We start from the raw sequence: 12,360 nt of genomic DNA, 5'->3' as shown, positions 1-12,360 counted from the left end.
TCTTTTCATTATTATCACATTCTCATCTCTCCCCATTGAGCTTCTTCCAATCATAACATAAAGCCCAGATTCCCACGAGAACGTCGTGGAACGCCCACCCAACGTCAAAGGCACCTCCCCTATCATGCATCGCATGTGCATTTAAATTAGGCATCTTGTCATAGTGGGCGTGAGTACATATTCATATAATCTCATCAGGCCTGTGCAGATCTGTTTGACCTTATGTACTTTCTCCCTTTCACTTCTTTCAAAACTCCTGCTGAAGTATTTCTATTGCTACTTTTTATCTAGAATTTCTCTCTGTTCTGTATATCGTTACTTTCTATTCTACTAGCAGTCTGGCTTCTGCTGACACCTTATTTCTTTCTAAGTTATTTTTCTATCCCTAGTCTAAATCAACCATGTCTGTTAACTCTTTCCTCACAGTAGTATATCTTTATTGTCATTTTCCTGAGTACTCACATACCCAGAGGAAATAAAAAAACGTTGCTCAACCAGTGTCCATTCAGTGTGCAGTAAAAAATAAATAGAAATAAAAATAGCCCCTAACTGCACAGGCGCAGCTCATTTCCCCTCATCCCCCAACAATCCCTCCCCCTCCTCTTCACCCTCCCTCTTCTCTCCCCTCATCTCCCCTCCCTCCTTCACCTCTCCCTCCCTACCCCTGTGACCCGTTGGGCCCCGTTCCCCCAACGCAATCAGTCCTTTCCACGTGGGGGAGGGGGCAGTTGGCGCTTCCTGGAGCCAATGAATGGACGACCTTTGGGTCGGCGCTCCTTTGAGCCAATCAATCCTTCCTGGGGGGGGGGGGGGGCAGTGGGCGCTTCCTCCGCGGAGCCAATGAATTGACTCGACTTTTGAAGCTGCTGATTCCAATGTCTCTCTGTCACCTCTCCCTCTCCTTTTCCCTACCCTCTGTCACTCCCTCCCTCACCCCTCCCCTATCGCACTCCCCCACTGAAGACAATGTTTAAATAACATTTTTTCTCCTCCCATCCCCGACTCCATCAACTCTCATAGCTTGTGTATTGGCAGCAGAGATCACTTTGTGATGTCATTTTCAGTTTTCGAAATCTTTACATTTCACGGAATCTTGTGTAAATGAATTGTTCTGTTTTGGCTTCCACATTCCAAAGATTTGGGCAGGTTGACAGGTTAATCAGCTACTGGATGTTGCCTCTTATGTATAGGCGAGTGGTAGAATTTTTCGAATGTGTGGAGGAAAAATAGGATAAATACAAGACTGGGACCCGTTGGGTCCCAGCATCACACGGGAGGGCTGGTCACCAATGCAATATTCCACCTCTCCACCAATTCCAATACTGCTGTCTGTTGCGCTAGTGTGGGTGTTGCGGGCCGAAGGTACTAGTTTCCAGAGGGCTAGTATAGACATTGTGGGCCGAATGGATGCTTGGGCAGGCATCCAACTGTTGCAACGATTTAAAAAGCCAAGCCAAGGCAAACAATTGGGCTGCAGCCACCCGACAACCAAAATTCATTTTGTGAACACAAACTTTTTAAAAAGAGCTGCAGCCACTTTACAGCCGCATCGAGGGGACTCACCGTGGAGTAGACGTGCGTTCAGTGTTATTCGTAGCTCAGAGAGCCGTGACCCTCTCGCTTCCTGGGTCTGGCAGAGACTGAGTGAGGCACGACACTTCCTGGTTTTATAGTCGCTCCCCCTGCCGCCAGCGGGGGCAGCAGAGGGAATGGGGAATTTTGTAAAAATATTAATATCTCTCTCATTTTTCGTCAACGGAAAAAATCCTCCGCACTCATATGGCGGAGGGGGCCTCTGAGCGAGGTGGCCAAAAATGACGGCCATAGGTGGCGGCGTTCTCTCGGAAATCGCAGCACAGTCGGTCAAAAGCGGTCAAGATCAGAGATTTAGTAATATAGATAGATGTGAATAGTGTAAGTGCTTGTTTCATGACCAGTTCAAACCCTAGTCACAGGATCCTCACTGTGTGTGACCTAAATGGTGTGTATTGCCAATGGGTTGCTTGTTCTGTTCAACTTCTCTTAGATTTTTTTTTAAGTGTTGGCAAGGGCTCTTTGCCAGTTGAATGACCCACTTAGTCGATTACAAGACTTAAGATTCTGCAAAAAATGTCCCGCTATAGTGTACCATTTTGGCGCAGCTCCTAAGATCACAGACAAACAAGACGAAACTTTTAATAGTATATAGATATATACTAGCCCAAGTGGGACCTGTTAGGCACCGTTCCCCCAATGCAATAATCCACCACTCACCCGGGGGCGGCGTTGGAGGAAAGTTCTGGAATCTTTTTTTTGTGAAACATTGGGGGGTGGCGTCTGCACTCCCCGGAGCCAATCAATCCTTCCTTGGGGGGGGGGGGGGGCGGCGGCGTCCGATGAAAGTTCTGGAATCTTTTTTTGTAAAACGGCAATCAATCCGTCCCACATGAAACCCCCCCATCCCAACCCCACATTTCACGGAATCTTGTCTAAATGAGATCCCATTGTGATTGGACGACTGTGAGATGCCATTGTGACATCATAGCCGGAAACTGCCAGAAAAGTCACAGCAGTCACAGTTATTCTTCTCAAAGTGGCGTTTTAAAAACATTTAAATGTCAATAACTTGTGAAATATAACATCAATCTGAACGAAACTTGACACAATAAAGACCACAGAACAATGGTAAGTAAGGTGGTGCAAAGGTGGTCATTTTTTAACTCAGTTAACCAATCTATAACCTCCTTTATATGGGATAACAAGGTTCCAAGGGTCAATAAGTGCACTCTCCAAAGAGGTCGTGAAGTAGGTGGACTGCGCCTTCCTAGCTTTATTAATTATTACTGGGCATCCAATATCCAAAAGATATTATTCTGGCTCCACCGACCAGATACAGACTGGTGTTCAAAAGGGAACTGCAGATGCTGGAATATCGAAGGTACACAAAATTGCTGGGGAAACTCAGCGGGTGCAGCAGCATCTATGGAGCTGAGTATATACTAGCCCAAGCAGACTGGTGTCTGCTTGAATTACAATCCTGTTACTCCTCGTCTCTCCCAGCTTTAGTATATTCCTCCCTGCCATTGAAACCCTCTAGATTTACATCCAACCCTGTCGTATTATCCACCATCAAAATTTGCCATTATAAGCTTACATCAGCTTCAGTTCTGGGTCCCATTCATAGTAACCATTTATTTCCCCCCCTCTACACTTGACTCAACCTTTCGACAGTGGGGTTTGAATGGTCTTATGTGCATTAAGGATTTTGTACACTAACAACATATTTGATAGTTTCGACAACCTACACAAAAAACATGGCCTCCCACATAATCATTTCTTTAAATATCTTCAGGTCCGCCACTTTGTCATGAAAAAATGTCCTTCTTTTCCTGATCTCCCTCCTGTCACAGTGTTGGATAAACTTACTCTTACCTTTGCAAATAAAGGACTGATCTCTGCAGTATATTCTCAATTGATGTATTTAAGAGATCAAAACCTGAACAAAGTTAAAGCTAGGTGGGAAGATGACCTTGGTATGGATCTGTCTGAGGAATGCTGGACAGAAGCGCTGAAAAAAGTCCACTCCTCGTCATCATGTGCTAGATTGGGGCTCATACAATTTAAAGTTTTACACAGGGTTCATTTAAGCAAAGCCAGGCTTGCTAACATATATCCAGGGACGGACGCTGGCTGTGACAGGTGCTCGTTCTCTCCAGCCAATCTAGCTCATGCATTCTGGTCTTGCCCCAAACTTGTTAACTACTGGGCAGTGGTTTTTAAAACCATCAGTGAAGTCCTTGGGATGACAGTGAGACCTTGCCCACTTGTAGCTGTATTTGGTGTAACAGATAAAACCTTGCGTTTAAATACAACCCAGTCTGATATCATTACATTTACATCACTTTTGGCCCGTAGGAGAATCTAGCTGGTCTGGAAATCTACCACTCCTCCATCTGCCGCTGCTTGGCTGGAAGATGTCATGTTTTTTTTAAGGCTAGAAAACATAGAAACATAGAAAATAGGTGCAGGAGTAGGCCATTCGGCCCTTCGAGCCTGCACCGCCATTCAATATGATCATGGCTGATCATCCAACTCAGTATCCTGTACCTGCCTTCTCTCCATACCACATGTGGCCACAAGGGTCACATTTAACTCCCTCTTAAATATAGCCAATGAACTGGCCTCAACTACCTTCTGCGGGAGAGAATTCCAGAGATTCACTACTCTCTGTGTGAAAAATGTTTTCCTCATCTCGGTCCTAAAAGATTTCCCCCTTATCCTTAAACTGTGACCCCTTGTTCTGGACTTCCCCAACATCGGGAACAATCTTCCTGCATCTAGCCTGTCCAACCCCTTAAGAATTTTGTAAGTTTCTATATGATCCCCCCTCAATCTTCTAAATTCTAGCGAGTACAAACCGAGTCTATCCAATCTTTCTTCATATGAAAGTCCTGACATCCCAGGAATCAGTCTGGTGAACCTTCTCTGTACTCCCTCTATGGCAAGAATGTCTTTTCTCAGATTAGGAGACTAAAACTGTACGCAATACTCCAGGTGTGGTCTCACCAAGACCCTGTACAACTGCAGTAGAACCTCCCTGCTCCTATACTCAAATCCTTTTGCTATGAATGCTAACATAACATTCGCCTTCTTCACTGCCTGCTGCACCTGCATGCCTACTTTTAATGACTGGGGTACCATGACACCCAGGTCTCGTTGCATCGTCACATAAAAGATTAAATTCACATTGAGGGGGTCTGTGAAAAAGTTTTATTTGAAATGGGAACCCTTTTTATCATACTTTGAGGGTCTAAAGGAACTACCTATTGACTGAGGGCACTTGACAGTAAGATAGATAGATAGATAGATAGATAGATAGATAGATAGATAGATAGATAGATAGATAGCTAGACAGACAGACAGACAGACAGACAGACAGATGTTTTAGTAATAAACTAGACCAAGTGGGACCCGTTGGTCTAGTATATTACTACCACATGGGGGGGGGGCGGCCTGCGACGTCACACACACACACTAACCACCCCCCCCTCCGTCCTCTGCTCCTGGCCTCCCTCTGCCCCCCCCCCCCCCCACACACACACACACTAACCACCCCCCTTGATATTATATTAATATTAATCTTTCGCTCCTTTTACCCCATCCCCCGCCCTATCCACTCACGCATAGCCCCCAACTCGCAGGCTCGGCAAGTGAGGAAGAGGGAGGGGGGCAGAGAGCGAGGGCAGAGGCAGGGGTAGAGGGCAGAAGTGGAGGGCAGAGACAGAGGTAGCGGGCAGAGGGAGGGCAGGGGCAGAGGGAGGGCAGGAGCAGAGGGGGGGCAGGGGCAGAGGTAGGGCAGGGGGAGGCCAGGAGCAGAGGACGGGCAGGGACATAGGGAGGGCAGGAGCAGAGGGGGGGGGGGGGGCAGGGGCAAAGGGAGGGCAGGGGGAGGCCAGGAGCAGAGGGCGGGCAGGGGCAGAGGGCAGAGACAGGGGGAGGCAGAGCGTCTTTTGAATAACCGGGGGGGGGGGGGGGTGACGTCATTCGCAGAGCGTGTAAGAAGGCCGCACGGAGCAGACCCATTGTAATGTCATCATCGAAAGACTGGTTTTAAATTCAAAGTTTTGTCAGATTTTGAACATTTTCAGTAATAACTCGAGAAATAAAGCCTGAAATTTTCAGTTAAAGCGTAAAAAAAATTACTGTTACCGCGTCGTTTTTTCGCGAAGATGTGATCACACACAAATAAATACACATCCAAGATCAGAGTTTTATAAGTATAGAGATAAATAGATAGATATATATATGGATGTGCTGCCTACTTTGTAATTATATTTAATGAAGTTACTAATAATAGACATCAACTTATTTGATTTTAAAATCTGGTATATTTACAATAAATCTGATTAATCAGTGCTAAAATATTCAGCTGAGATCTGGTTTTGAAAGTAGCATTGAGGCTTGTGTTACTAATATTTGTATTTTGAAACGTATAGGTGTTCCTGGAATTAATGGAGCTGTTGAGGAACAGTTATCACAAGGAGAGGCTATTCACCAGCCAGACAACCCTATTAGCCTTGCTGAAGATCGGAGTATTACAGTTAAGAAAAATGGTAGGAAGTCTGTTATTTTGATTTTCTGCCTTGTGCAATGAGAACTTTGCTGATGATGGTCAGCATGATGTAAGGTTTAGCTCCTCACTTCTTCCAAATAGTGCATATATTTGGCTTGCAAGCAGTGAGGAGGAAATATTAAAATACTTTGCAACGTAATGTTGCTTACCATATAGCTTAATGGCTCCTACATACCTTCATTTCACTATTTTTTGCAATACATTTTAACCTCTTTCATGCCAATACATTTCCATCAAAATTATGAGCTTCTATCTTATGCACTAGTCTTCTACATGGCACATTGATTATCCACAATCAATACCCTGTTCCTGCCTTCTCCCCATATCCCCTGACTCCGCTATCTTTAAGAGCCCTATCAAGCTCTCTCTTGAAAGTATTCAGAGCCTCCACCGCCCTCTGAGGCAGAGAATTTCACAGACTCACAACTCTCTGTGTGAAAAAGTGTTTCCTCATCTCCGTTCTAAATGGCTTACCCCTTATTCTTAAACTGTGGCCCCTGGTTCTGGACTCCCCCAACATCGGGAACATGTTTCCGGCCTCTAGCGTGTCCAAACCCTTAATAATCTTATATGTTTCAATAAGATATCCTCTCATCCTTCTAACTTCCAGAGTATACAAGCCCAGCCACTCCATTCTCTCAGCATATGACATTGCCATCCCGGGAATTAACCTTGTGAACCTACGCTGCACTCCCTCAATAGCAAGAATGTCCTTCCTCAAATTATAGGACCAAAACTGCACACAATACTCCAGGTGTGGTCTCACTAGGGCCCTATACAACTGCAGAAGGACCTCTCTGCTCCTATACTCAACTCCTCTTGTTATGAAGGCCAACATGCCATTCGCTTACTTCACTGCCTACTGTACCTGCATGCTTACTTTCATTGACTGATGAACAAGGGCCCCCAGATCCCGTTGTACTTCCCCTTTTCCCAATTTAACACCATTTAGATAATAATCTGCCTTCCTAGTTTTGCTACCAAAGTGGTTAACCTCACATTTATCCACATTAAACTGCATCTGCCATGCATCTGCCCACTCACCCAACCTGTCCAAGTCACACTGCATTCTCATAGCATCCTCCTCACAGTTCACACTGCCACCCAGCTTTGTGTCATCTGCAAATTTGCTAACGTTACTTTTAATCCCTTCATCTAAATCATTGATGTATATTGTAAATACCTGCGGTCCCAGCACCGAGCCTTGTGGTACCCCACTAGTCACTGCCTGCCATTCTGAAAGGGACCCGTTAATCCCTACTCTTTGTTTCCTGTCTGCCAACCAATTTTCTATAAGATTTTTTTTTTTAAACTTTACACTTATACAGTGACTACAACTGATACACATCTTTCTCTACATACTTTGTACCAATACATTCTTGTATAATCTGTAAATATCATTTGCGTTTCTTCCTTAAATAATGCAACCATGAATAGCTAGACAGCACTCTGCCTCTTATTGTCCAGTGGTGGAAAATCCCGAGGCTGTAGTCCTTCTCCACAAAATGTCTGCATCGAGCATCCATATGTCCCTCAGCACATACGTCTGCACCTTGGAATTTGTCCGTCAGCAGCACTATGGACATCTCCCTGCACTGGAAGACAAGTCTCAGGCAGACAAAAATGCCTCCTTCATCAAATTAATGATCATCCATTAGCAGTTGATGCTTGATGGAAGTTGCACATAGATCACGAGATCTTTGTTACGCAGCTGCTTGGTTGAACTTTGACAAGGATCATTACATCATTTTCCAGACTTTGGTAAGCTTGCAGCCTACAAGCAGGTGGGCATTTGTCTGATCCCCAACATCTCTGCCAACTTAAGGGCAGCAGGCACTGAGAATGATGCACTCCTTTACAGAAAGGATCTGATGTGGGAGGGACCTCTCACTGCCAGACAAGCAAGATTTTGGTTTGTGTTGTGCCAATGAGGCATTCTGGCAAATGACTTTTGATGGTATGCTCCGGAAACTATCCCACAGGATCAACTGACTTCCTGCAATGATTCCAGGACATTTTGTGCTGGCCGCTGCCTGATGGACCTGTGATCAAAGGTGCTTTTCTGCAGAAAACACTGGGGACAAATAGAATTTCAGCATGCACAGCACTTGGTGTTCGCATACTGAGGACCTATCCACTGCTTGATGCAGCCTTCGGGCAGTAAATTATGAAAAGTAAAATTAAATTTGACTGTCAATCCCTTTTCTCTCCACCAGTCACCTTAATGATGTGATGCAAAATTGCATAATTTGATTTGGAAATTAGTTGATCATTAACAAAAAACAAGGAATTGATAGCACTGCCTTCAGAATTAACATCCATTTTAGTTTTAAATATATAAATTATATTTAAAAACATCCTATGTTGCTATTTAATTTAGCTATGCATTTTTGGACTTCAATTTTCAAATGTTGTCACATTTGATAGATCTCTTTCATTTTAATTTGTTTATGTTTGTAGATTTGGCAACAGCCCGTACAATTGACCACATAGAGTCTGATTTGCCCAAGGATGCTATGGTCTCTGGAGAAGTACTTCAACAGCTTGAGTGTCGAACAGCAGTGATGGTAGTCCAAGACACAGAGACGAATGAAAATAAACCTGAAACACTATTACAACCTCAACTGGATGGGAAGGCACTACATTTGAAAGAGTTTGTTGAAGAAGCAGCCCCAGTAGCAGAGCATCCGATTTGTGAGAACAAGACAGAACCAATGGAAATTTCAGCCACAGAAGTGTCAAATAATAGGCTTCCACAGGAGGATGTACTGACCAAGGAACTTCCAGAAATCGTACCGGTGAATAATGTGGCACAGCGAAGTGAAGAAAGAAATTCCCAAGTGTTTCTCAGTAGCAATGTTTTTGAAGCTGAAGAAACTCCCAGTGAGTATACATCAGAGCTAAATTCACCAATTGAAAATAAAGCTGTCAAAGGCTTTGTAGAAACAGACAATAATTATGCCAACAGCAGCAGATCCTCTTCAGTTTCTCCCTCTTCTGTGACTGTTTCAGTTGGGTTAACTCCGATGACTAATGTGTCTTGCACTTCAGCTCCAACCACATTCGGTTCAAGAATTCCTGCACCTGCCTTCGTACCTCTGGTTCCAAAAATAGGCATGGGGAAACCAGCTATTACCAAAAGGAAATTTTCTCCAGGAAGACCCAGAATGAGACAGGTACGATTCGCTAATGTCTATTAAGTATATTTATCAGTTCAAAACTGGCTGTATTTCATTAGACCGTAGCTGTCTGTGTATTTTACTCGACAGATATTGCATTGCAAAACACGGCAAAACATGTTTAAAGTGGCAGAGACTTCAAGGGTCTAAAGGATAATGTTTTGTTTGTAAATTATAAGAGATGCTAATAAAAGCAGAGATTTCATTTGCTTTATTTCATACCAGAATTGTATTAAAAGCTAAATGTTTTCAACTTAATACAAATAATACCTGATTTTTAAATTTTGAGTTCCATGATAATATATGGTAAATGTTAAGTAAATAAGATTGAATGAATTTTAATATCTGATAAGTTGTTCGCCTCGATTATTCCTTCTGAAACTTGTCTCTCAGTATTATGCACTGGACTTTATTCACTGTGTGTGTAGCTTATTTGTGTGCAGTGTTGAGACACAAATGCTTTAAAAATATTCTTGTGCCATTTACATGAAGCATGAAAAAGCATTTTAACGCTTTCAACATACAAATAGGGATTGTGTAGAAAATCTTGTCTTTGAGTAGACAAAAAAATTAACCATACGAGGAATATTTTGTTCTTAATGTGAAAATTATTAGTTAAAGAAATAGGTGTTGGCTTTTCATTTGGAGTAAAGTAAGTGTAGGTAGCAAGGAACAAGACATTACATATCAGCGGTGTCAATTTAATGTTTGCTGCACCAAAAGTAGGTAGCTTTTGCTGCTGGTAGCATTAAATAAAACACTGCTAATTTGTGATATCTTGTTCCTTGATAACCACACTTGCATCATAATGCAGATAGAGGAAGGCTTTGGCTTGCTTGTGCCTCGTGTTAATTTTAGTGAATAGAAATGATAGTATTGATCCTTATATAGTCTATTTTAAATTTTAGACCCTAGTAATTTAGAGATGTGTTGACAAGTGAAGTTAAATAGCTTGAAGAACAATGTGACTTTTTTTCTCTCTTAAATCTTACTCAAATCTTTCAGACAATTTTAGATCTTATTATTGTGCTATTTAAAATGGAGCGAAACTGTTCTCATTGGCAGAAGAGTAAGAACCAGAGGACGTGGATAGGATGGTCAAAACAGCTTTTGGCACATTGACCATCAGAATATTGAGTATAGATGTTGGAAGATCATGTTGCATTTATATGTGATGTTGGTGAGGCCACATTTAGAGTATTGTTTTCAGTTCTGGGCACTATGTTACAAGAAAGCTGTTGTCAAGTTGGAAAGGGTACAGAGAAGATTTACGAGGATGTTGTGGGAACTAGAGAGTCTGATCTATAGGAAGAGGTTGAGCAGGCTGGGACTCTATTCCTTGGAGCACAGGAGGATTAGGGGTGACCATACAGAGGTGTATAAAATCATGAGAGGAATAGACTGGGTGGAAGCACAGAGTCTCTTGCCCAGTGAGGGAATCGAGAACCAGAGGACTTAGGTTTAAGGTGAAGGGAGAAAGTTTTAATAGGAATCTGAGGGGTTACCTTTTCACACAAAGGGAGGTGGGTGTATGGAATGAGCTGTCAGAGGTGATAGTTGAGACAGGGGCAATGTTTAAGAAACAATTAGACAGGCACATGGATAGGACAAGTTTGGAGGGATATGGGCCAAACGCAGGCAGATGGGTCTAGTGTAGATGGGACATGTTGGTCAATGTAGGCAAGTTTGGCTGAAGGGCTTGTTTCCACGTTGTATGGTTCTATGATGTTAAATGGGACTAGCACAGTTGAGGCACCTTGTTCGGCATGGATGATTTGGGCCGATCGGCTTGCTTCCATATTGTATGACTGGCTCTAAATCGTTCACTTTAACACTCAGATCCCTCTGCTATAACGTGTGTTTCCATAACACAAATTGAATACCATGCATTAATATATTAGTGGACATAATTTGTATTATACGGGCCATTTGAATTGGTTATAACGCAAATTCAATTGGGAACTCGAGAACTACTTAAAAGTTACTTTGAAAATTGACAAGCAGAAAAAAAACCTCTTGGGGGATAAAAGTCTGAGGGTGAGGAAGGAAACTGTTTCCATGTAACCTCCCTGCACCAATAGAGACTATTGCATCATAAGAACAGTCAGTTTATGTCACTGCAGGTGGCCATTGAAACTGACTTGTCCAAGATACTCTACTCTAGTAACAAAAATGAAGGCACAGCTTTGAAAAAGATCTTCAGTTTTGAAAATTCAGCAGGGGAAAATATGGTTATTATGAACCTGAAACACTCTGCCTCAACCCCCTTTACGCCATGAGATAATTGATTTTATAACGTGAGGTTTCATTGGAATGCAACTATCACATTATAGGAGAACTACCTACATTTAGATAACGTGCTTATTTAAAACAAAATTCCTGTCAAAATGGAATTTCACATTTGCTAGTTTTTTGTCCACTCACTTAACCTTTTTATATTCCTTTATATCTTCCTTATGTCCTCTGTAGCTTGCTTGTACATCTGCTTTTATGTTTTCAGAAGATTTAGCCCTGATCCAAGTCATATTTTGTCTGTGGCGTGAGTACGTGCAGTTTAGTTGGGATTAATTCTACAAGCATAAAGGATTTGATAGTAAAAGCAATTTGGGCCATGTGGCAAGGTGTAACTACATAGGCTTGTAATTGACCAGTGCAGCAACCGAGGAGCTTGGGTGCATTAGTGCCAAATCGTTGAAGAGGAATAAAACCAAAAATCTACCCATAAAGATCACAAGTTGTGAAGAGATGGAGATGCAGTGCAGATATAAAGCTACAGTGGAGGAGTTCTAGCTGCACGATGTTGATTTATCTGTGGACATCGGAAATCATTTTACGAGTGATTAAGAGGAATGATGAGAGTAGCGTTCTGAGATTGAGTTTCTGGGATTTGCGGCATTGTACAAAATACCACATAAGTAGGAAATTGAACTTTGCTTTAATTGAGGTTCTTGCATTTTATTGCTAAGATTGGTAAGAAATTGAAGATGAAATCAGCTTCACGTAATTATGTTTAATTTGATTGCTACATGTCAAATGTCAGTTGTATGACTTCAAGGATAATTTCATGCT

The 12,360-nt window shown here is 42.6% G+C and overlaps 1 protein-coding gene across 18 annotated transcripts in view; it reads left to right on the top strand.

Annotated features, from left to right (window-relative positions):
- kmt2c (lysine methyltransferase 2C) overlaps positions 1 to 12,360 on the top strand; it is a 394,622-nt gene that overhangs the window by 214,950 nt on the left and 167,312 nt on the right. For all 18 annotated transcript variants that reach the window (XM_033044025.1, XM_033044050.1, XM_033044059.1 and 15 more), the window contains 2 exons: positions 5,976 to 6,092; positions 8,573 to 9,288. In XM_033044025.1, coding sequence (XP_032899916.1) covers positions 5,976 to 6,092; positions 8,573 to 9,288 — 833 coding nt within the window. The remainder of the gene's footprint in view (positions 1 to 5,975; positions 6,093 to 8,572; positions 9,289 to 12,360) is intronic.

Source organism: Amblyraja radiata, chromosome 2 (genome assembly GCF_010909765.2).
Source record: "Amblyraja radiata isolate CabotCenter1 chromosome 2, sAmbRad1.1.pri, whole genome shotgun sequence".
In the NCBI taxonomy this organism is placed as follows: Eukaryota; Metazoa; Chordata; class Chondrichthyes; order Rajiformes; family Rajidae; genus Amblyraja; species Amblyraja radiata.
Note: the sequence above shows the minus strand (reverse complement) of the source record. Positions and strands in the feature narration are given on the sequence as shown.